General features: G+C 52.0%; 10 protein-coding genes across 10 annotated transcripts; 7 read left to right on the plus strand and 3 right to left on the minus strand.

Moving 5' to 3' along the window:
• Positions 1-435: 435 nt before the first annotated feature.
• On the plus strand, positions 436-1,128 carry BDZ83DRAFT_755579 (uncharacterized protein; the record flags this gene model as incomplete). The annotated part of the gene is made up of 1 exon (XM_060514631.1): positions 436-1,128. The coding sequence occupies one exon, from the start codon at positions 436-438 to the stop codon at positions 1,126-1,128; it is 693 nt and encodes a 230-aa protein (XP_060361087.1).
• Positions 1,129-1,186: 58 nt separating this feature from the next.
• BDZ83DRAFT_586184 (xylose isomerase-like TIM barrel) lies at positions 1,187-2,239 on the minus strand (the record flags this gene model as incomplete). Its single annotated transcript, XM_060505922.1, has 1 exon — positions 1,187-2,239. One exon carries the CDS (start codon positions 2,237-2,239, stop codon positions 1,187-1,189), a length of 1,053 nt encoding a protein of 350 aa, XP_060361088.1.
• Positions 2,240-2,613: 374 nt separating this feature from the next.
• BDZ83DRAFT_755581 (calcium-activated chloride channel-domain-containing protein) lies at positions 2,614-5,003 on the minus strand (the record flags this gene model as incomplete). Its single annotated transcript, XM_060514632.1, has 5 exons — positions 2,614-3,777; positions 3,832-4,260; positions 4,318-4,612; positions 4,669-4,822; positions 4,904-5,003. The coding sequence occupies 5 exons, from the start codon at positions 5,001-5,003 to the stop codon at positions 2,614-2,616; spliced, it is 2,142 nt and encodes a 713-aa protein (XP_060361089.1).
• A 1,620-nt stretch (positions 5,004-6,623) lies between these two features.
• On the plus strand, positions 6,624-7,463 carry BDZ83DRAFT_722434 (uncharacterized protein; the record flags this gene model as incomplete). Its single annotated transcript, XM_060512474.1, has 1 exon — positions 6,624-7,463. One exon carries the CDS (start codon positions 6,624-6,626, stop codon positions 7,461-7,463), a length of 840 nt encoding a protein of 279 aa, XP_060361090.1.
• Positions 7,464-8,749: 1,286 nt separating this feature from the next.
• BDZ83DRAFT_633309 (uncharacterized protein) lies at positions 8,750-10,769 on the plus strand. The gene is made up of 3 exons (XM_060509024.1): positions 8,750-9,113; positions 9,191-9,755; positions 9,859-10,769. Exons 1-3 carry the CDS (start codon positions 9,100-9,102, stop codon positions 10,594-10,596), a joined length of 1,317 nt encoding a protein of 438 aa, XP_060361091.1. The 5' UTR covers positions 8,750-9,099; the 3' UTR covers positions 10,597-10,769.
• A 418-nt stretch (positions 10,770-11,187) lies between these two features.
• BDZ83DRAFT_706874 (uncharacterized protein) lies at positions 11,188-12,702 on the plus strand (the record flags this gene model as incomplete). Its single annotated transcript, XM_060511534.1, has 2 exons — positions 11,188-11,701; positions 11,789-12,702. 2 exons carry the CDS (start codon positions 11,188-11,190, stop codon positions 12,700-12,702), a joined length of 1,428 nt encoding a protein of 475 aa, XP_060361092.1.
• A 1,266-nt stretch (positions 12,703-13,968) lies between these two features.
• BDZ83DRAFT_760363 (major facilitator superfamily transporter) lies at positions 13,969-15,238 on the plus strand (the record flags this gene model as incomplete). The annotated part of the gene is made up of 2 exons (XM_060515162.1): positions 13,969-14,147; positions 14,209-15,238. 2 exons carry the CDS (start codon positions 13,969-13,971, stop codon positions 15,236-15,238), a joined length of 1,209 nt encoding a protein of 402 aa, XP_060361093.1.
• A 1,541-nt stretch (positions 15,239-16,779) lies between these two features.
• BDZ83DRAFT_633312 (uncharacterized protein) lies at positions 16,780-17,663 on the plus strand. The gene has a single exon (XM_060509025.1). It carries the CDS (start codon positions 16,856-16,858, stop codon positions 17,384-17,386), a length of 531 nt encoding a protein of 176 aa, XP_060361094.1. The 5' UTR covers positions 16,780-16,855; the 3' UTR covers positions 17,387-17,663.
• A 400-nt stretch (positions 17,664-18,063) lies between these two features.
• Positions 18,064-21,320, minus strand: BDZ83DRAFT_655148 (uncharacterized protein; the record flags this gene model as incomplete). Its single annotated transcript, XM_060510779.1, has 3 exons — positions 18,064-20,228; positions 20,741-20,753; positions 20,997-21,320. 3 exons carry the CDS (start codon positions 21,318-21,320, stop codon positions 18,064-18,066), a joined length of 2,502 nt encoding a protein of 833 aa, XP_060361095.1.
• Positions 21,321-21,911: 591 nt separating this feature from the next.
• BDZ83DRAFT_586214 (cytochrome P450) lies at positions 21,912-23,670 on the plus strand (the record flags this gene model as incomplete). Its single annotated transcript, XM_060505924.1, has 5 exons — positions 21,912-21,989; positions 22,050-22,838; positions 22,906-23,220; positions 23,283-23,449; positions 23,511-23,670. 5 exons carry the CDS (start codon positions 21,912-21,914, stop codon positions 23,668-23,670), a joined length of 1,509 nt encoding a protein of 502 aa, XP_060361096.1.
• Between the last annotated feature and the right edge of the window lie 129 nt (positions 23,671-23,799).

The raw sequence follows: 23,799 nt of genomic DNA on the forward strand, positions 1-23,799 counted from the left end.
ATATAGTAAATGAAGTGTATCCGCGATGGCTAAGGTGTGTTGGTTTCTTGTAGTATACGACGGGTTCTCAGCTCATGAAGTTACAGAGCATCGTCTCCGAGTAAGCCCCAGTTCATTGCGACAGAGCTAGTCGTTCTGGGAAAGCAGGGATAACATGAAGGCCTCTAAGATTCTATTTCCAGCGGTGAATTCCAAGATGACGTATCGCGAGATTCGCAATGTGAAATAAGAAAGCCTGGCAAAATCACAACTTACCTTAGGTAAGCCAGGCGCAAAACCTCTGACGTGATGCGATTGATCCTTATCTTTCAACACTAATACGGACACGTTCGCAACGCGTCTGAGTCAACAAGAGCGCGTCGAAAAGTGATTTCATCAGCGAAACCTTCACTCACAACCCTTCGCAAAGCGCATTGCCTCAAAAGCAAGACCAAAATGCCCGCAGTAAATCTCGCCAGACTCCCACTGGGCGAACAACTCACCCTCGTCCGCCAAGTCCTCGAAACAAACAAAACCCTCCTCAAGGTCCTCTCCCTCGCCACAACCCTAAACCTCCCAAACTGGTACCTCGCAGGTGGCGCCGTCTCCCAAACAATTTGGAACCACGTCTCCTCGCTCCCGCCCACGACAGGCATCACAGACTACGACCTCGTCTACCACGACGACTCAGACCTCTCCTACGAGGCTGAGGACGCCGTCATCCGCCGCGGGCGCGAGCTGTTCGCGGGCATCCCCGGCGAAGGCGTGGAGATCCGGAACCAGGCGCGGGTGCACCTGTGGTATGAGGAGAAGTTCGGGGCGCCGTGTCCGGCGCACGAGTCGACTGAGGCTGGGATCGATACGTGGATCACGACGAGCGCGATGATTGGGGTGCGGGTGGAGGCGGATGGGGCGTGGAGGGTGTATGCGCCGAGGGGGCTGTCTGAGTTCTTTTCGATGATTGTAAGGCCGAATTCGACGGTTGGGGTGCAGGAGGCGTATGAGAAGAAGGCGAGGAGGTGGATTGGGATTTGGAAGGATTTGAAGGTGATGCCGTGGACGGAGAATGAGACGCCTGTGAGGTTTGATGAGGTGGAGGAGAAGAAGAAGAAGGGTGAGAAGGTGAAGGCCTTGACGCGGAGCGTTTGAGCAAGCTGAGCGGCTTTTCTTGTGTATTCCCATATTATTGTCACGCTGTCTGTGAAAATTAGAAGCCACTCCGATCAACAATCATCTCGCCCAGCATCTTGACGACCCCGTCCCTCCCCTTCCTGGCGTATCCCAACAGGTCATCCCCGTACTTCTCCTCAAACTTCCCATCAAACACTTCGACTGACAACCACCCTCTGAAGCCGGTGCTCATGACAGCCTCCAAGAATTGCAAGATAGGCAGATACCCACCATCGAACGGCAGCGGTCTGTGATCATGACTCCAACGCCCCCGGGGTCTCAACCCACTCTCATCCGGCTGTTGGTTCAACGGCGGGGAGACCTTGTAAGCGTCGCTGATCTGGAGGAAATAGATCTTCTCCGGCGGGACCGTCTTTGCGAGTTCCTGAAGTGAGATCTCATACGACATCTTGAGATCTTGTTCACTCACACCACCAGTCTCAATGCGCCCTGATTCCGTCGTCGGATCTCCCCATTCTCCACCAGCAGACTGAAAGGTATCCAAGCAGAGCCCCAAATTAGGCCGATTAGCAAGCTGCACAATCTTCCACACATCCTTCCACGACGGCGCGTGCGTAGCCCAGCACCAATTCTCATACGCAATCCTAAACCCCCTCGTCGCAAGAAGATCCGCTAGCTCAGCGAGGTCGGCTACAAGGTCTCCGATAGACGACGTGATATCCGGCGAATCCGACGATCCGACCTGCAGCATATCTGTCCCCACAGCGCTCATGATCTCCATCCACCCTCTTGCGCGCTCGAACGCTTCTTCTCGCTGCTTGCTGCCCCTAGGCCATCCTTCGAAATTCGCAAAGGGCTGTAGGACCATGATTTGGAGGTTAAGCTGTGCGCATAGGTCGCGAATGAGCTCGCCGGCTCCACAGAGGGAGGGGTAGTCATCTGCGGCGATGTCGCCCTTATTAAGGTGTCGCGTGGCGTAGGATTGGAGGTCTGGGAAGGAGAGTTCAATGCCGTTGAAGCCGGCGGCGGAGATTGCTGACAGTTTGTCTTCGAGGGTGTGTCGAGGCAGGCCAATGGAGCATGAGGCGAAGGAGATTGGGTTATTGAAGGGGGATGTGATCTTAGACATTTTGGATGATATCTCGTGGTCTTTCCTACGACTTGATGGAAATAAGTCGAGATGTCGGTCGATGATGTTTGAAAAGGACCAGCTTATCGTTCTTGCAATCGAGGCTCGAAAGTGAAGTTGATGCTGCGTTTGTTGACGGTGCGGATGCGATCCGATGATGTCAGTGCTGTGATGTGATGTCAAAGACATGTCACTGTACCCCTTCGTCCAATCTCCACTTAGCTCTTGACTTAGCTTCAGTCACCAACTCGAGGAGCAGGCGGACGAACTGATGTTGTATGGCATGGTGTTTATGCTCTAACTTTCAACCCTCTAATCAAACAAGACGCCGATTTTCTGCAAATGACCTGACCGGTGGAGTACAATAGAACCTACTAGTCAATCTTCGGTTGCCCGGCCTTCAACACCTCAGCCCTCTTGACCGACTGAATCAAACCAATCCCCACAGCGGCACTCGCGCCGTCGTCAATCTGTGTAGTCCAGAACGACTCCTGTCCCATCGCTCGGATTGACTTGCGGCGCTCGCGCTCGGCGACTGAGAGCATAAGCCCAGCTTGCTTGTTTGCCTCCATCTCTTCGAGGTGCTTGACGCGCGTCGCGTACCGCTGATGTCTCTGCTTGCGAATCTGCTCCGACCCGATGCTCTCCAGACAGAAGCGGACGACGGAGCGCAAGCCGAGGAACACGTGCTCGCTGATGAAGATGGTGATGGGCAGCGCCCACCAGGCTCCGCCGCCGATGCTGTTTGCGCCAAACAGGTGCACGATGGCGCCGGTTGAGAGACTGCCGGCCCAGGTGAGGAAGTCGAGAGAGTTGATCCACGGGCCGATGCCGTCAGTGCGCACGGGGGGCGGGCGGCGATGTTCCATGCAGATCTTGAGGAAGTCGGTGCGCAGCTCGACGATGTTGTTGATAAGGAACCCGATGGGGATGAGGGGCCAAACGGGGGAGAAAAGGGCGAGGTAGCCGAACTGGAGGACGATCTCGGCAATGTCGTCCTGGACATTGTACTTTTCTAGGGTGGCCTGGTTGCGTGCGCTGCGAAGGAATCTAGCTTCCTCGGGGGCGTCCTTGACGATGGACATGAGCATCGTGTCCTTTGAGTGCGAGCGCTTGTACTCGCGGTAGATCCCTTGAGCCTTGTGCTTGAGGACGGGCATGATGTTCTCGTCGAAGAATCCGGAAATCTGGCCCGTGACAACGAGCGCGATGACCTCGTCACGAAGTCTATCTGCGTCGACATGGAAGCTGAGGTCGTCGTCCATGTACTTTTGGCCAATGGCGCCGAGGAAGCCCTTTGTCATGCCCTCGAGCCAGGGGACGAAGGTGTCGCCAAAAGGAACGTAGATGAAGGCCGTGATGAGAATCGGGAGGTAGTTTGTGATGATGTTGAGGACAAAGATTTTCTGCGTAAGAGACATTTCGTGGTAATCGGCCGTTCGGTGGTTTTCGTAGTTTGTGAGCATCGTGGCGACTTCTTCGAGGCCGCTGCTGATGTAGGGCAACGCGATAGCGAGCAGGCAGGTCGGAACGTACTCCTGCCTATGGTCAGCATCTCATTGAAGCATCAAAGCATTATAAAGAGAACTTACAATTAAGTTCTTATAGGGGCCGTCGTAGCCTTCTGAAATAAGCACCTCAATAGCAAACACGAGGACGATGATGGCACCGAGTGCCAGAGCGGAAAGCAAGACAAAGGGAATCTGGAGCAGTTGGCGGGAGACCGTCTTCCACTTGGGGAAATAATGCTTCTCCTGACCAGCCTCGTCCTTGATAATCTTGTCGTACTTGAACTGCGGCCTGTTGACTTTGACCTTGCCGATTCCTTGCACGTTCCACCGGATGCTGAGATCAACTTCCTGGATCTTCCAGTATTCCAGGAAGACGGTGCACCAGACGCATGTCGCGATGGCGTAGGTGAGGGAGTACTTTGAAAAGTACATCCATGCAATGACACCTGTGATTGCGGGGAAGGTGAGGAAGAGAAGATAAGTCTGGATGAATGCGAAGTAGAAAGCGACCTATGTGTACGTTCTGTTAGATGGCATAGGCAGAGAACGCAGGTTGGCGGGACTCACCTTGGTTCCCCAGAGGTCGCGAATGGAATCGATATCGTCGGGCGTCAGGAATAGTCGCTTGCTGAGATGCTTCATAAGGGATTGGTTCGTCTCCTCATTGTGCAGAGGGAAAATAGCCTTGACATTCTTCCACTGGCCCGTTTCAGGCGTGATTCCAGCGCCACCGAGAGACTTGGGCCAGTTGACGAGGTGGTAGACTGAAAGAATGTCCTCTGCCTCAAAGGCACCGTCGACGACGGTGGTTTTGGTGCCGCCGGGATGTTCGGGGACGATGCCATAAAGCCAGTCCTTTACTCTGGTGGAATGTCAGTCAAGGGCTTCAGCTGACTGTGACGAGTTGGTCCAACTGACCTTGACTTGTAGACGGTGTTTCCTAGAAGCTCTCGAGGAGCCTTGACGAAGATAAGAAGGGTCTGATCATAGCCGGCCCTTACTTCCGTCTGGAGACCAGCAGACTCGAGTTCATTAAGGAGCGTGGTGAGCTCCTTGACGGAGGTCTCAGAATCTGGGGCACAGTCAGTCGGCCAGCCCCATTCCAACGACAATTCCCGATCATAGTAGAGAGACGAATGAGAAATTGACATACCGACTTCACTGAAGTCGTAGACGACGACGTATTTGTCGTTGTAAGACTGCGGCTTGTGGGGAAGCTTTGCCAAGGGGTCTCTCACCCCTAGTTTCTCCATTATGCCCATCGTCCCTCTACAAGACCTCGCGCAGCGCGAGGGGGAGAAGGCGTGATTATGTAGGGTAGAAGGGTCAAGAATGGAAGCTCGGCACCGCCGACGTGAAGAAACGTCTCCAGTGCTCCACGGGCTGGGGCGGGACAAATTTTAACAAATGGAACAAATCGAGGAACCGAAGTTGATGAACCAGAGGGGCCCCCTCCGTAGTTCGCCAAGGAGAATGGAATGAGGAGCGGTGGGATGGGCAAAAGATTCGGAGAAAAGACCCAATTTAGGTGTGACCCAGCACGTTGGATCCCACAGATCCGTCCGAAGGGCTGAAGTAGTGTGGTAGGGCCGAGAGTGACATCCCAGACAACCGACCAGTGAACACCTCTTTTGTCCAGTCGTAAACCTTCGTGTGTGGTGTGGTCACTGTGGTGGTGTGTATGACGTGTGAAGTGTGACAATGACAGCCGCTGGACGTAGGTCAAGACTCGGACCACGAGGAGAAGAAATGGAAAGGAAAGAGAACGGATTTGCAGGAGATCGAAACTTCAGCCCTGAAGGGAACAAGAGTATCCGTAAGACGGACCACGGAACATACGGCCAGGGCCCAGGGGTACGAAATAGATGGGGGAAATGTGGCCCTGGCTCCAGATTTCAACCCCTTTCAAGCTCACCCACTTTGGAAGATTCGCCCTGCCAGGAGACAGCAGGCCAGGCTTACCAGGCAGAGGCTTCTCTCGCCTGGAACATCGGCAGCCCATGCGTCCCGCGATGTCTCTCTTTGGCTGGCGCTGAACCACCAGAAGACCAGTAACGCGTCAGCGGCCCCGCTCGCCCAGAGTTAACGTTGCCGCAGAGCCGCGAGCAGGGGAATTGGAGCTCTTGGGGTCCTGCTATGCACTGATGTAGTAAGGTGGCCAACTTGGTCCAAGGGAAGATCCCCAGTCCGGCACTTCGGCTCATCCTTGGTACTTACGTAAGGTTGGAAAGGTTCACGTGGATGATGAACTCAATCGATGCTATAAATAACGTGGCCGGAGAATGGATGTAGAATATTCCGAAATACGGCGGAGTGGAAGCTGCTGAGCCCGGGCCCGAGGAGACTTTCCATTCCCCTTTCAATCCGTTCTGTCGTCAATTCATCCCCGGAATAAGCCCACGTTTCCTTGTGTCCAATTCGATGTCATCCACGGCCTAGGGAGGCTGCAGTCGGCTGGAAGACAAGAGGCCGGGGCTTAGTCCGCAAGGAAGGACCACGATCAGACGGTCGGAGTATTCTTGAAGACCTATCTACTACATTGCTTCAACATCACATGTTCACGGCTAAGAGCTTCGAACCTAGCTCATTTGATTGATACGTCAGACCAGTTTCGTGAATAACTACCACGAGCTATGGGCGGATTTTGCGGACTTAGAAAGCTTTCTCTGCATGAAATGAAATGATGACAATGGGCTTGAACCAATCAGATGGCGCAAAGTTGCGGACTTAGGGGATCTCAATTGTTTTCGGAATCGGCCTAACGACACACCGAGCCAAGCTCACATTACCTTCCAGGTTTGATAAGGAGCTTGAATTCCACATCGACAACATCATTTACCATCATCTATCTCATCCAAATCTCAGAGCAAGCCATGGCTACACGATCATTAGTTGTCGGAGGTACGGGTGGCATTGGCTACGCCATTGCCTGCCGCCTCGCCGCAGCTTCAGCATCTTCACAAGTCACCATCAGCGGCCGCACCGAACCCAAGGACATCCCTCACTCCAACATCAAGTTCCGCGCCTTGGACGCATCCTCCATGCGCTCAATCAAGCGATACACGGACGAATACAAATCACTTCAAGACCCTCAACTCGATCTTCTTGTTCTCACCCAGGGTATTCTTACCATGGCGGGCCGGAACGAGACATCCGAGGGAATCGACCGCAAGATGGCGCTTCACTATTACGGCAGACAGCTACTCATCCGCGAGCTGAGTCCCATCCTGAAAGACGACGCCAAAGTCCTCATCGTCCTCGATAGCACTCGCGGCAGCCCGACCAAGCTCATTTGGGACGACTTGGACCTGAAGAAGAACTTCAGCTTGCAAAAAGCAGCAGACCACTGCCTATCTATGACGGACGCCATGATTCAGGCCTATGCGGCTGAGAACAAGGATAAGAAGCAGCACTTCATCCATGCGTACCCTGGTCTCGTGCAGACCAATATCTTCCATACCATGCCGTGGTATCTTCGGGCTGGGACAAAACTGCTGACCAATGTGATGGGTGTACCGGCTGATACCTGCGCCGAGAAACTTCTGAAGGGAGTAGACGAGGCCACGGGGAAGGACGGCGCACCTTGGAGTTGTATCGATCAAAATGGCAAGGTTGTTGGCAACAAGGCCATTTTCACCGAGGAGGATCTGAAAAAGGTTAAAGATCACACCTGGAAGACGATTGATGAGGCGCTTGCAGTATCTAGTGAGTAGAAGGATAGTAGGTGGCGTGCGCGTGTAAGATTCCGAGTTTGGCCTATAGTTTCGATAACAAAGAATTGCGAGCTCACTTTCCGGCGCATCAAAGGCCAAGCCATGCAGCGGAGTTGCCATTACTTGCGTGCTTTGTTCCCTACCATGGAGGGGGTCAGACTTGCTATCCCCCCAACCCGGACATGGAGGCTTGCGGTCCCCACCGATCCGGGAATCGCAAGGCCGGGCCCGGTAAGCAAGATAACTGACGAGGGAACGACCCCGGCATCCCGGTAATTGTGCAAAATCTCTCATACATGAACCGTCAGGCACTAACAGGCAAACTATCAGCCAAGGGAGTAAACAAGCAAACACAACGGCCAAAAGAAAAGGAAAAGCGGGGTCCGCAAAAGGAATATGAAGCGGGCGGCACAACGGATCAGTATCCCGAGGAAAGGGGCAAACACCCTTGGTAACAAATAACTGGCAAAGTTTGCTCTTTACCAGGCTACTAGCGTCGGTGATGGGACCTTCAGGGGCGGATTTCCTTTTCCTTGGCATCACCACAAATTCGCAATGGCACTTTTTTTTTTGGCAGATTTCATGTGTTTTTCATGAAAGACCAGGATCGTCCTGTCACACTTTATCCATGTTGATTGAGATGCATCTTTGCTTATCTGAACTGAGATCACGCCGCTAAAGTGGCAAACGCTGAGGAAGCTGGTAGCCATGTAGCATACATAATCGCTTCTTGGTGTCTCCAAGCAGGTGTCTTCGTTAACGTGCATTTAAAGTTCTGGTTGGCGAAGTTGGACCTAATCATTGTCAACCCGATGCAGTATTGATCGCATCATAATCGGCAACTCTTCAACGACACCGCTCACAACATCAATGGACGGGAGCAGTTTCTGTCTCCCTTGCTTCGAACGTGGCGTATTATGCCAGTCGCACCCGAAAAATGAGCCGAATGGCCCAACACCGCCCCGGTCCGCGGCAGCATCGATAACGGACGAGACCGAAACGGCCAGGAGCCCGGGAACGAGCCGTGATATCCGCCGCAGCCCTGATTTGACCTGCCGGCAGTGCCAAAAGGGCAAGCTTAGATGTGATCGAAAACGGCCTTGCGGCGGGTGTGTTCGTACAGGTGCACGTTGCCACAGTGCCCCGGCTGCCCCACGTCAAGTATCCAAGAAAGATCATATGAAGATGCTTCAATCAAGGATTGGTCAGTCAACAACTTTTTCACTATAAATAGGAATGCCTTGGAGTGAGGTATTCAGTCTTCATACTACAGATACTGATAGGATGAGTACATGTAGCCACTCTTGAACGGCGCCTTGCGAGAAGTTGTGGGAGTGGTTCAACCGAAGTGAACAGAGCCCTAAGACGGAGTTGCGAATCTTCATCAAGCTCGGACCTTGATGGCTCCAGTCTCGATAGCCCTCAAGGGACCTTGTCTGTTGCTACGGACTACTTCACCTCTTTCTCTGACGCGGATTTGACCAACCAGGCAAGATCGGATGTCCCGACTCAGACACCCGGTTCTGTAAATTTCACCCCACTGCCTATTGTCGCCGAGGATGCCTTCAACTACACGGGCGTACTTCCGACCTTGGCGGCCTCGGCGATTGAGACTTTCCGGGAGATTGAGCCATTGATGAGAGCTGATCTGTGAGTATTTGTCCCGGGACATATGTTGAGACTTCATGTTGATATCTGCGTATCTTGTCGCTGAACATTGCATGTAGCGACCAACTCTACTTCGACCGAGTTCACTCCTTCACGCCCTTCTTACACCAGTCCTCGTACATACGCATATCGAAGCACTTGGAGAAGAGGCGAGAAATGAACACCCGCGCTATTTCGGACGGAACTAAACTCTCACATAAATGTCTACAGTACGCAATGTGGGCCATGGCATCTTCACTATCCTCGCAGTTCCAACACTTGCGGGATACCATGTATCGCGAAGCCCTCGACAGGTTCAGGAACCTGGACTCACCTGGCGGTCCAGTGGAGAAAGAAGAGGGTCTGCTCAAGCAGGCCCAGGCGTGGATTCTCATATCGATGTATGAGCTGATGGCGGTCGGTTTTCACCGCGCATGGGTGAGTGCGGGGCGAGCCGTACGCTTGATACAGCTCCTACGCCTGAGCAGTATTGATAAAAGTTGCGACAAAGCCTCAGGATCAACCGAGGACTCGGATTTATTTGTTGAGAAAGAGGAGAAAAGGAGGACATTATGGATGGCATTTTGTCTAGATGCTGTTATCTGCTTGGTTCATGATCTACCCCGGACGTTCACTGAATCTGAGGTACGCACCCATCTCCCATTCATCAACATTTCGAGCCAAGCCTTTCTCAAGAATTACTGCAAATACGTCATGAGTTCTTTTACTAATGATAAGATGCATCCAGATATATACTCGGCTTCCCTGCTCTGAAGACGCATTCCAAAGCCGCACGCCCACCATCTCTCTCTTTCTCTCAGAAGCCATGGAGCTACAGACAGCAGCAAAGCAACACCCGTTCTTGGAATTAATTCTATCCATCTCAGTGTCCGAGCAGATTCGATTCCACATGAATCGATCCAAGATTGGGCATGAAAACGGGACGACGCCTGCCCAATTTTGGGAGCGCCACATGTTTGTGGACTCCGTCCTGACGCGGCAGATTTCCCGTCTGCAGGGTCTCCCCGTATCTCACCGCGCTGGATCCATGACATTACTTGCTAGGATAGTGGCACAAGTCGCGTCACTATCGCTTCTAGAAGTGGCCACGGCGATGTCGGATACCACTGCAGAGTACGATCATCTCGTCGATGGCTGTGAGGAAAGAGCTGTAGTAGCAGCTAGAGAGATGACGCGCTTGTCGAATATTTTACTATCCGATTTCAACATATGCCAGATCCACCCATTTACACCAGCGCCATTTCATTTAGGCCGGGAAGCTCTGGTCAGGTTTCAAGAACGTGGCATGGCGTTAGAAGATGAGGCCAAGACGATGGATGAAGCTTTGGAAGAGTTGAAGATTGCAAATGCATTTTGCCAAGGTATCCCGAAGCCAGAGCCGCCTCGGTTTGGATATGAGGATGCCTTGGCGACGCCTGACTCTCTCATGGACTTGTTGATTGAGGAGCCGAGTATGGGGGACTGAACATCCCCTGGATCGTACACGTGTGGTGGATTGAGATGTTGGTCTTTTCTGAGCGTGTGTAAAATCTATCACAGTCGTGGTTAGAAAATTACTTCAGCTGTATCTCAGTTGAGTTTCGGAGGTTCTTCAGATACACAGTGAATTTTTCAGTGATTGAAGTCATTACTTACAAGCTGCAAGCACCGGCTGTCTTGTGAAGCCTACATAAGATACTCGCGTTGTCGTTAGGATGTTCCCGGCGTACATCGACCTATCTCCGTTTTCACCGGGAAAAAGTGATTTGGCAAAGGGGAATGGGCCGAGAGCCGAAGTCCGTCGGCGAGGCCGTCATTGCTCTGAACACTATTCGGATGAGATCATCACCCGCCGGACAGGAAGACCGCGCACTCCGGTGTTTCAGGCCGTGCACCTAACATCAGTCAAACGTTGATATCACATGTGCAGCCAAATGAGTAAGCGCCATCAGCAGCAAGGTACTTCTTGCCCAACGGAGATTGAGATATAACTGATCTAAGGATAACTATCCCGTTCCATCTTCAATCGACTACAGACTTCCTTCACAAACAGTTAAACAAGAGCCTTTCTTCAATCATGTCCGATGCTAACGAAAAGTTCGAGATTGCCATCATTGGTGGTGGAATTGTAGGCCTCATTACAGCGCTGGGCTTACTCAAGCGGAATATTCCTGTCAAGATATACGAACAGTCCCGCTCCTTCCGCGAGATTGGTGCCGGAATTGGCTTCACTACCAATGCCAGACAGTGCATGGCCCTACTGAATCCATCCATTGAGGTGGCTGTCAATGCCGTAGCCACACACAACGGTGAGAATGAGGACGAGCCCGAAGAGTGCCTCCGTTTCAACGATGGATATACCTGGGATGCAACTCGCCCTGACGAAGAAGACATGCCGCTGTATAACCTCGACACTGGGCATGACGGTTTCATTGGCTGTCATCGGGCTCATCTCTTAGACGAGCTTGTCAAGTTCATTCCAGACGATGCGGTCGAATTCCGTAAGAAACTGGTGAATGTGACAGATGAAGATATAGGGGGAAAAGTGCTTCTGCATTTTCAGGACGGCACCACATCCAGCGCTGATGCAGGTATGAGTCGCACTCCACTGATGCTGTCATCATTCAGTTTTGACTTCCAAAGTCGTGGTTAATGTTATTGTTACTGATGCTTACAAGTCATTGGATGCGACGGCATCAAGTCCAAAGTCCGACAGCTAGTTCTTGGACCTGATAATCCCGCTGCGTACCCTCACTCCAGTCACAAAGTTGCCTACAGAGCCTTAATACCAATGGATCGCGCAGTAGCCGCCATTGGAAGCTTTAAAGCCTACAATGAGCATTGTCACACCGGTCCCCAAGCACATGTCCTGCATTTCGCAGTGGCAGGTGGCACGATCCTCAACTTTGTGGCCTTCGCCGACGATACTACGAATTGGGACAAGATAGGCGACGGAGTTGCCGACATGACAAGTCAGACGACGAGGAAGGAGGTCGCTGATGTATTCCAGGACTGGGGTCCTACAGTCAAGAGTCTCATCGACTTATTGCCAGATGAGGTTACTAAATGGGTCATCTTCGATACTCACGACCATCCTGCTCCAACGTATGTTAAAGGGAGGCTTTGTCTTGCAGGCGATGCTGCTCACGCCTCCACTCCCCATCACGGAGCGGGCGCGGGTATGGGTGTCGAGGATGCGCTAGCTTTAGCCACTTTGCTCGAAAATGGCACCAAGATATTGCAAAGCCTACCCAAGCCTACGCAACACGGCAAGTCTGTCTTACTGGAGGCCATGTTCCGGGCTTACGATACTGTTCGACCACCTCGTGGGAAGTGGCTGGTGAAGAGCAGCCGCGAGGCCTGTGAGATTTACGAGTGGAACCATCCCGACACTATGCGTGACTGGGATAAATGTCTCAAAGACCTCGAGGAAAGATCGCACAAGATCTGGGACTATGATATCGAGGGAATGATTAGTCGCCTGGAAGCTGAGTTTGCGGATCAAGTCCAGTCTCGTTCGCAACCTCGACAAGACGCTAGCCTCCCGAGAGCTGTTGCACCACAGAGAGTAAAGGATGCCATTGCGGCGTAAGTGTTCCATTGAGATAGCGAATACAATGCTCTAAAGAGAAATCGAGAACTTTCACTTCCCGCGGACCCCCGTCTTAGCCTTCTTGATTGCTCTGAAACCTGGGACATGGCTCAGCTGAGCTACCCGTATTCTCTCTGATCGCCTTGCAAGAGCCAGAAGGCATCGAGCAACTGAATACCTACGGAGACCGTGGTATCAAAGAACCAATTTTGCATTGAAGGATTCGACGGTAGCTATTGTAAGTGATAAAGATGATGCAGAATGCTTGGCCCCAGTTGTCGACCATGGCGCGCCGGTGGATAGGATATTTGTATCTGTGTAAGTACCGCCCGTCTCAAGTTCTAGGAATCTTCGAACCATGTAATTTACTCCGATGTAAAATCCTAGCTGTACTAATAAAACGACATCGATGGTGGCTCTGATCTCATTCAGCTGCTGAGACTGGACGAACCAGACCCTAGATCCCCCACGCTACGCGTGCGCTCAAGACATAATTCTAGCTTCTCAGCGCCCACAGAGGCGCTGTTTGCATTGATTTATTCGCAGATTCCTGGGACACTAGCGTGACTGCGCCAGCCGAGGGCCAGTTCACTAATCAACAACAGTACGCCGTATTTCCGATCTTAAATAATACTGTGCAGACAACGATGGTTGGGATTTCGCGATATCTGATAGTCACGCACAAAATGGTGACAGATTATCAATTTGAAGATCCCACAAAATAAAATTGCGCATCTTGACTTTGGACTTCGAAAGTTGAGCAACGGTCAGGCCATGGATCAACACTAGGGTTCATCTCATAGCCTCATCCCACCGGTAGATTCCAGTTCATCAGAGATCAGTAATCACCTCAACAACCAATATACTCATAGGCCGAGGGCCATGAAGGCCAGCAGTAAGGTAGTGCTTACGGATCCTCTGGTGAAAAAATATGAATCAGGGACAAGATAAGGTCGTCCGCTCTTTTAACCTTCAAGGTTTCGGCGTGAACAGTTGGTCAAGTCCACCTGCCACCCGAAATCCGGAAAGGCAATAGCAATTGACACGGATTTCATCAACGCTAGACGCCGATATCCCTATCAATTTGACAGATCTTGGCCAAATTTTGCCTAATATATAGATCTACCTGTTCCAGAGCCGTGGTACCGGGTTTTTAGATAACCCAAGCATCCCCTCATCACATAGCAGCGGCAGTGTCTCCAAGGCATGATCACGGCTGCCGAAATGAGTACAACCAGCCAAGCATCTTCCATCAAACCTCCAGTAATGGACCGACCAGAAGAAGATGTTGAGAAGAGGGCAGTTGAGGACGGCACTTCTTTCGATGATGGTGGTCAACAGCAACTTGCATGGGACGACCCTCGTGAGTCGAGAAACCCCAAGAACTGGTGTTTTCTTTCGAGGCTCTTTCACACTGCGATCCCATGCTTCTTGGCATTCGAAATGTCAGTTTCTTCCCTACTAATGCCTTCGATGTAATCTAATTTGACATGGGATATCTTGCAGCACGTTCGCAACCTCAATTACAGTCCCCGCGACTAGCCTAATAATGGAAGAGTTCTCCGTCTCGCGCACGAAGTCCATCCTCCCGCTGACGCTCTACACACTCGGTCTCGCCATCGGACCCCTCTTCATCGCCCCGTTCTCTGAAGTGATCGGCCGCAAGTGGATCTATGCCGGGTCCTGCACTTTTCTCCTCGCATTCCTTGGAGGCGCGTCGGCGGTGACAACTTTCTCCGGACTTCTCGCCTGCCGTTTCATAGCGGGAACACTGGGCTCAGCCGGCATCGCTGTAGGCGCGGGAACCATTGCCGATGTATGGGAACTCGGCAAGGGAGCCGGGGCATCATTGCTGTATATCCTTGGCCCGTTTCTGGGACCGACTTTGGGGCCTTTGGCTGGGGCTTACATCATACACGACAGAGACAACGACTGGAGATGGACCCAGTATGTTCTCCTCATGGTTGGTGCTCCCATCTGGGTTGGGGCTATGTTGATGAAGGAGACATCAAAGGCCTGGATCCTGCGCAAAGAGTCAGGGGAAGAGCCCATCACCTTCGCGCGACTTGGCAGCATTGTTCGGATCGCGGTCATGAGACCGACAAAGATGTTGCTCACTGAGGTCATTGTCTCCTCGCTGGCTATATACACAGCTTTCGCCTATGCCATGATCTTCAGCTATTTCGGCAGCTGCTCCTACGTACTCCAGAAGTACTACGGATTCAATCTTAGAGAAGTTGGATTGAGCTTCCTCAGTATCATCATTGGCTACTTCCTCGCTACCTTTGTTTTTGCTTTCCTCGATGCCAAGTTCAGGATACCTGCTGTGCAAGCCGGTCAAGGTTTTCCCGAGCAGCGACTATATGCAGCGCTCGTGGGTAGTATTGCTCTCCCTGTGGGATTGTTCTGGTATGCGTGGGAAGCTCATCGTGGGGGTCACTGGGCTGCCTTAGTCGCGGCTGGTATCCCATTTGGGCTCGGCGCGTTTTGTCTATTCGTGAGTTATGAGGTTTCCGATCCGAAACGGAGGCTGTAACTAACTCATTCAAGTTGTCTGTCATCACCTACATGGTAGACTTTTATGGTCAGAAAGCCGCGGCATCTGGTAAGTACACATAACTTCTCTGAAAACTTTTTCTTATGTATTGTGGGAAGTAATTCTAACTTGCTTCTTAGCCCTGGCCGCGAATGGTATCCTTCGATACATTCTGGGCGCAGTCTTTCCCCTATTCACACTGCAGATGTATGAGAAGCTTGGCGTCCACTGGGCTGGCAGCGTGTTCGCGTTCCTCTCACTTCCTCTGATACCAATCCCTTGGCTTCTGTTCAAGTATGGCGGGAAGTTAAGACAAAAGAGTAGGTTTGTGACAGCTTAGGCCGCGGGGCTTTGATTATTTTGCGGGCGACCCCTAAACTGGTCAGGATAGCATTTGGGATTTTCGTATAGCCTGCTCGTTCTGCGCCTGTTACTACTCGTCTACTTCCAAGTCAGCGACTGTAATGTCAGGTTCCACAGATGCGTTGGTGCTGTTGCGCCCTGCCACGAATTTGCTGATTATGGGAGATGGCTAAATGCATAGAACTTTCATTAGAGATTGGGGCAGTCTGGTAGACTGCGATAAGTTGGAATAACAGCTAGTAATTAGAGTGATTAATTATAGATATCAGAGCCTTAAGAAGTGTAGAAAAAGTGATTTGGGCTGATTTACGTTGTACTGCCCTGTTTAGCAGCTGGCATCGCTCACGGGTGAAGGGCTAGCCCGCTGCTGCGGTCAAGAGTGCATGTAGTAATAACCAACACACTGGCGCAGCTGAACCATACGGCCCAACCTGGTGTTATCCACGAAAGGTACATTGCTGTAAGTACCTGGCCTCTATGTTGGTTCGACCCATACGCCCGGAACGTAAGTAGGTTGGGCATCCAACACGCACACATCGAAGTACATGCAAGTACGCGCCCAGCGTCTACAGGCCACACAGCCCCTTCTGTGCAGGCTACGTGTGGCATCAAAGCCTACAGGATCCAACGGAGACCTGAAGACACATGTATAATTATGAGCAGCGGGGGTATCGCCATGATTTCAAAGCAGGGCGTCACCGTGATTCGACTGAGGTATCGGACTGAGAGTGTGCATGTGCCCTTGCAAGGCTCCGGAAAGTCCTTTTGCAATAGCTTGAAGTGCTGAAGTATGCTTATCTTACCCTCCAAGCGGAAACCAACAGGAATTTGTATGCGTCGTCGTAGTCTCTTCGGCGCTTACATGCACGCTCTTGTCTGGTTTATGGCAGCCTCATTGTGAAAGGATTGGCACAGCCCCTTTTGCGGACGCATAAGGACAGAGCCGCATTTGTGATTTCAGCTTGAAAGCAGGCTCTGGCAAAAATAGAAGACAACGTCTTTGCGCGTGATTAGAGACCTTGGAGTTGAGAGGTGGCTCTCATGCACGAGAGCCTATAGTTCATTGGTCTCAAAATAGGTCGTCTTAGGCATATGGAGTACACAGTCAATACGGAGAGAGGGCTAGGGAATTTTGACATAAAGGGCGAGCATTCCTCTCTGACGAAGACCATAAATCATGCAAATGAGCCTAGAGTTGTAACATAACCAAACATTGCTCTGATAACCAAATCAACAAGTTGTACTGCACGCAACATGAAGGCCTTTATTTCTTTAATCGCTTTTTTCTCTATGCTTTCCCTCTCGACGGGGCTCGCACCAAACTACATTTCGCGGTCTCCCACACCAGAACCCGCTCCAGTGCCTGGATTCCTCGATGGCGTCCTGGACGCCTTCTCCAATGTTCTTCACGGTCTGAGCAAAGCTGGAAAGTTTGTTTGGGACAAGCTCGATGAAGCCGAGCAGGAGTTGCTCGAAAGTGACAACCAACTCGTGATTGACGGATGCAACGTCGTGAGATGCGGAGTGGAACTCGGCTTCACGTCTGTCAAGTGCCTCATTGACGTTGTGGGTACCAAGGGCATTGGACAGGCTGGTAAAAAAGAAAAGCTCGGCTGCTTGGCTGAAGTAAGTCAATCTAATGCTGTACCTATCGATTGTTATCTTCTCATGTGGCGGAGCTATCAGGATGCTGATAATTTATTCGACAGGTCGCTGAGACGATCGATGATATTAAGAGCCATAAGGTTTGCGATAACTGCTGGGATGCCATCAAGAACAACGTAGTGCCCCAGGTAGAAGTGGTGTGATAGATATTTGAGGGCGACAGCGAGGAAAAGTCAGAGAGATAGGGGTTTGGCCACGAGATGAGGAGAGTGGAATGCAGATTTGGCGTTACTTGGATGAATTATCTATTGGATGTTAAGAATTTTTCACAGTGTAATTTGATTCTCAAATCGCCCGATCAAGAAGAGCACGACCTTTTTCTTATAAGTATTCAGAGGCCTAGAAAATTCAAAAAAGAGTTCACCACCGGTGTGGCTACATCTCTTGGTGCTCATGCTGGGAATCGAACTCGGAGGTGAGCCTGTTGTCGAGTAGGCTGTGGGTATATTCAATGTCAGACCTTTAACCCTTCCACCACCCAGCCAGTTTTCCCTGACCCCCCGATCTACAGGGGCGCCTCCTAGCTAGTGATTGGAATGGAATCGTTGGGACCTAAATGGGTATCGTTTGTGGTGAATTCGTGTAGATGAGATGAATACATGTAGACAGATTCGCGTATGAGAGGAACGTTCGGTACCTGCCTGCCTAAGTGGAGGAACAGTATTAAACATCTACTAAGTACATCTACTAAGTAACAAGGTATATAAATGCCCGGTGGCGAGATATGAACATTACGTGTTGTGCAAGGAGGCTTGAAGATCAGGCGAGTCCCGACCATCTCCAAATGAGCACATCAATCATCTGGGGATCCAAATTCCTCCATTTCCGTATGCCCGGTCTCTCAAGGCAGCACCCTCCGTTCTCACCCCAGCCAAGTGAACCGGAATACGGTCTACTTGTTTCTGAACCCTGTCCCTCGTCTCAACGTACCGATCAGCCAAGCTCATCTCGCTACGCATGGTCCTCATCCTCTCTCGCGTCTCGATAGGACACCAGTTGTCACGACTCAGACTCGCCACTGCAAGCAGCACGTCCGCCCCGTAGGCCTCAAGCGCGGCTTCAGAGCCAGCAACGGGAGGCGCGGCCATCCGCAATTGGCCCATGACTAGCACCTTGAGCTTCGTGTCGAGGAAGAGAGCACCACCAAACTCGTGGATCACGTGCACCGTGGCGACGTTTTTGGCGGCTACACGTGGTGTGGCATACGGCGCGGGGCCGACGGTAATGATGCTTTCGTGCCAGTCTGTCGATATCGCTTCCAGTCCAGATCGGGGAACGACCCTTGCCCAGCCGAAGTAGACGCCACGCATTCGCATCCTCACGTCTTCTGGTATGCCCTCGAGATTTGCTGTCGGGATACCCAGTTCCATGCCCCCTCTTCCTGTACCGCGGACAACTTTGCCGTCGAACTTGATTGGAAATGGGTTGGCAGGACCAGAGTCGGGACCAATGACTTCGGGAGGCGCTTCTTGGAATTCAGCTTCACCGGACTGCCAAGCATCGTATCCCCCACCCCTTGTGGTGGCATACTGTTCCTCATATGCCGTGACATGCGTCTTGACACCGGACTTCTCTATGCCCGACTTCGCATACGCGATATGAGCAGCGTGCTTCGTCACAAACTTTGCTTGTGAAATCTTTTTCGTCCTAGACTGTACCACAGCGGCAGCTGGTCCGATATATCTATTGACGACAGTCGTGGCAACGACAGAGCCAGCCTTGATTCCGAGCTCCAGAGGCATGCTGGCAAAGCTTGCGCCACGGGTAACGCTCATATCTGTGGATGTACTCGCGACGCGGAAGACGGGGCTTGGGCAAAGAACCTTCCTCTTGCTCCCGTCACCACCGCCTCCAGCGCATAGCACGAGCCGGAAGTATCCGTCATCGGCGGCCGCTGGTATGCGCACGACGTGTGTCTCCCTGGGCATATGCTTTGCCAGATTTTTGGGAGCCTTTTTGAGAAACTTCTTCAAGTCGCGCTGGCAGCCCCTCTCATCGCCCTCGGCCATGGCCGCCGGTGTCCCCTGCATAGAAGGCGTCACGTCGAGCCAAGAGGTGTTTGCACCAACTAGAGATTTCAGGTTCATGCCCATGTTCCCTGAGAAGCCCTTTTGCTGAAGCCATACCGTCCGCGTAGGTGGCAGAGGGGCATCGGAGAAGATTGTGATGGTGATAGAGGTTGAGGGGCCGCGATACCATACGAGCGCGCCCGAGTGGCGGAGGATGGAGTAGTGCTTGGTGTACTCGAACGGATGACTTATCAGCCCTCCCGCGAAATACTTTGTCTCGTCTAAGGCGTTTTGCCAGAAAGTCTTTTCTTTTAATTGAGACTCTGTTGATGCGGTTTCTGATGGGGCGTAATTGGGTGATAAAGTGGGCCGATGTGCCAGTGGAAACGTCTCTGCTGTTGCGGGAGGACCAGGTAAGAAAGGTCCAGGGCTAGACGGTGTGGGTGATGGAGAAGGACGATGATCTGCCACCGGGAACGTTTGAGCTGCTGAAGGACCAGGAAAGGATGGCTCTGGAGTGGACGGCGGTCGCGAGTCTTTGCCACCTGATACAAGTGACGGTGACGGTGATGGCCGGTAAGGTAGATATTCCTTGTGAGCAGCTACGGGAGGAGTGTTAAGAGAAAAGTGTGAACCCGGGGTTGGAGGAACCGGTGATGGAATCCTCCCAGGCCCGAAGTTTGAGCTAGGAGCGGCGAAAGCCAGGCGACCGTTAGCATCGACACCAGGGAACTCCTCATACGCTGGCGGCGGATCGTAGATTGATGTCGCTACAGACTGTCGAATATTCGGCGTCGACCGAGCGGCGCGGAGCGGGCGTTGACGTTGGGGAAAGGGGTCGAAATCCGGAGGCGGTGGGGGACCCGGCGGAGGGGCCGGCAGGGGTTTGCGCTTTAAAGCGGTCTCCATGACTCTTCGGCCGGTGTTACCGGTCACTTGGATCCTCTTGATTGCTGCGGGGACGCAATGTTTCTGTGGAAGTCACTCACAACCCGCTGATATGAGTCTCGTGGATATGACTTCGAGCGGGTGTCAACGAAAAGACGAACAAGCGGATTATCGTTGGGGCTACTCCCTATCGAGACCTCGTATCCGAGAAATGCGAACCCCCTGAGATTGCGATGAATCTGGAAGTGTCTCATCACGTGTCGCCAAGCTGTTAAGTGTTGAGAAGAGCTCATGGGTCTGTCGATTGATGCTGTGTAGTCAGCAGCATTCCCTGCCAGGATCAACTGGCCAAAGCGCTCATGGTTGTCGCCTCAGCGCGCCTGAGACTGGGAATTGAAACTGCCGGGGGTAAGCGATGCGAATAGAAGTCGCAGAGACTCGCAGGTGGCCATACCTAGTTGAGCAACTGACAATGCATTTTCCGATACTTATAACTGACTGTACATTGTAGGTTAGGTTGCGATAGTGCTCGGGTCTTTTCAGAACTCCTAACTTCAAGGAAGCCTCTCCGACAAACCTTCAGTCTTGAGCTAAAAGGGAATGAAATCAGCCACTAAGCTTGAGCCACACTTTAAGGGGCTGTTCAGTGGATCTACCGCCATCCAGCTCGCGTATGGAGTTATCAAAGTCCGACGGTCCATTGTGGCCGCTCAACTAAAATCTCCAAGTGGACGGTCTTAGCTGTGCTCAAAGAGGCGTCGCATTGCGAACATATAAGCGCCATTTAGGATGAGTTACACTGGACATGTCAGCCGTCGGCCCGCGTAACTTACACTGAGCATAAGCAATCTACATCGCCTCAGCTGAACACAACGTTGCGGTGGTGGCACAACCTTGCCGATCTCGACACCAGTCAGCAACGTTGCCACAAACTGTAGCTCTGCAGCAACCCGAGCATCGGTGTCCCGGAGTAGACTATTCGGCGCCGAAGAAATCTCCAATTCCTGCCGGCGGAGAGTCTGGCTTCTCTCCCAACCCCGCGCCGTGCCCTTGCATATGCACTCCGCGCTGTGCCGGCAACGCTCGTCCGGGGGCGCGAGTCTATGACCCTGAATATCATCGAGCTCTCCGTCGTCTGTGGCGCAAGGAGCTGTCATCTAAACGACTCGAGGCCACATCAGTGCAGTCCTGTCCCAGAACGGCTCTTGCCACTCACATCGTATTCCAGCATTCGCATTCGGCACCCTCGCTCGTATCAACACCACACACTGAAGACGAACAAGTCAAGCACGAACAAACATTGGACCATCATCCGGAACCCTTCAGCAGCCCGAAATCCGCGGCCTCATGGCCAGCGCCGTCAGATGTGTGTGGCTATGAAACGCGGCGTCCCACCATCCCAAATGCCGTTCTACGCTCAAGCCCCCAACAAACACAACTCCCCCGCCTCGACGTCACGCAGTATAACGTCACTAAATATCATCGGACGGGAAGCTGCGTTGCTTCGATTGGTTGGAGGTTACACCGTTCATCCCCGGGGCGGGCTCGGCTCCGGTCGTGAACGTGTCTCTCGCGTCTTCGGCGAGCATGCACCCGGAAACAAGTTGTTCGTCTGCATTTGGGCAGATATAAGCTGCTCGCCATCCCGCTGATAAGATGTGGAAATATTGGGCAGAAAGAGTTCAATTTCCGTCAGAACTAAGTTATCAACCACAGGACGTCTTGCCGACAACACTACAGCACTCAACATGATTATTCCACACGATATCTCGACCTTGGGCAATGTACGACTGGCGGTCGCATTGCCTATCGTCCTCGTTGCTTTGGTAAATACTGCGGAATTGAGCCATTGGTACTAGGATATCACATGCTAATTGTTGATGCAGGGTGTTTTCCGTCTGATCTCGAGGGTGGTTTACAACATCTACTTCCACCCACTGAAAGACTACCCTGGGCCGAAGCTCCACGCCGCTACCCGCATCCCGCTCAGTCGAATGATCACCAGCGGTAAAGCTCACAAGAGACTAGCAAAGCTTCACAAGCAATATGGACCTGTTGTCAGGCTCGGCCCAGATACAATCGACTGGGCTGACCCGCGGGCTTTCAAGGACCTGATGGGCCACAGCAAGGGCGGGGGTGGCATGGAGAACTATAAGGACCCCGTCAATGCTAGGTATAAGCCGCACAGCATCATCAACTCCGGCCGCGAGGATCATGCACGTATTCGCCGTGTTCTGGCCCACGGATTCTCCGCCCAGGCCATGGTCGATCAGCAACCCCTGATTCAAACGCAGATTGACCTGTTGATCCGACGACTCCACGAGAACTGCGAGGATGGAGGGAAAGCGTTGAACATGGTTTCATGGTACAATTGGACGACTTTTGACATCATTGGCGACCTGGCCTTTGGTGAGCCCTTTGGTTGTTTGGAGAACTCGGACTATCACCCGTGGGTGTCAATCATATTCGACAACATCCATGCCGGTGTATGGAGAAATCAGTTCCAGAGATACTGGATTACACGTCCATTTGCCAAGTGGTTGATTCCGAAAGAGTTGAAGAACAAGACAAAGTTCCACAACGACATGAGCCAAGAGAAGGTCCACCGTCGCATGGCACTCGGTGAGTCAAGGCCGGACTTTGTCCAGTCTATGATGATGAAAGAAGGTCCCTTGGTACGTCTTGTCCCTAGCATACGTATTTCATCATTCTGGCACCGAAACTGATGGGACGACTACCTAGGCTATGTCAAAGCCAGAGATTGAGCAAACCGCAGACACCTTGATCATCGCCGGCTCAGAGACGACAGCATCTGTGCTTTCAGGAGTTACGTACTTCCTAACGATGCACCCTGAGGCCATGACCAAATTGGCACAGGAAGTCCGTACATCTTTCAGCTCAGAGCAAGAGATCGACGTTCTCAGTGTCCAGAAACTCCGTTACATGCTCGCAGTTCTTGACGAGAGCATGCGCGTTTACCCAGTTGTACCGATGGGTCTCACCCGAGTTGTTAAGCCAGGCGGTGACTACATCTGCGAAAGATTCGTGCCTGCCGGTGTAAGTTTCTCTACAATAAGTAGGGTTCTGACAGTATCGCGTTGCTAACGGTAACGAAATAGACACGAGTAATGGTCTCACAATGGCCCATGTATCACAACGAGAAGTACTTTGCGGAGCCCAACTCATTCATCCCTGAGAGATGGCTAGGAGACTCCCGCTTCGAGAATGATGACAGAGCTGCTCTCCAGCCATTTTCGTTCGGTCCTCGGAACTGCATTGGCCGGAAGTGAGTAAAGCCATTGAACAAGATGCACAACACAAAACATTTGCTAATTTTACCCTCACAGCCTGGCCATGTCTGAAATGCGAGTCATTCTTGCCAGAGTCATCTGGAACTTCGACATGCAAATAGCGGATGACAGCAAGAACTGGACTGATCAGCAGCTATTTGGTTTGTGGAAGAAGGGCCCTCTGAATGTGACATTGACGCCACGGAAGACAGAGTGAGAGGTTGTCTCAGTTGACCCCTGGAAAACCACGCCAAGCATCACGTAAGGAAGATTTTGCGCATTTTTCATAGTAGCATGGACGGATTCAAACCATGACAAGATTGCTACAGCTTGATTAGTTGATAAT

Source organism: Colletotrichum acutatum (genome assembly GCF_030867785.1).
Source record: "Colletotrichum acutatum strain CBS 112980 chromosome Unknown BDZ83scaffold_104, whole genome shotgun sequence".
Classification (NCBI taxonomy): Eukaryota; Fungi; Ascomycota; class Sordariomycetes; order Glomerellales; family Glomerellaceae; genus Colletotrichum; species Colletotrichum acutatum.

Coding starts and splice junctions, on each gene's coding strand:
- BDZ83DRAFT_633309 (XM_060509024.1), top strand. Junction 9,756..9,858: donor GGACGTTCACTGAATCTGAG/GTACGCACCCAT, acceptor AGATGCATCCAG/ATATATACTCGGCTTCCCTG.
- BDZ83DRAFT_633312 (XM_060509025.1), top strand. CDS start 16,856: ATGAAGGCCTTTATTTCTTTAATCGCTTTTTTCTCTATGCTTTCCCTC.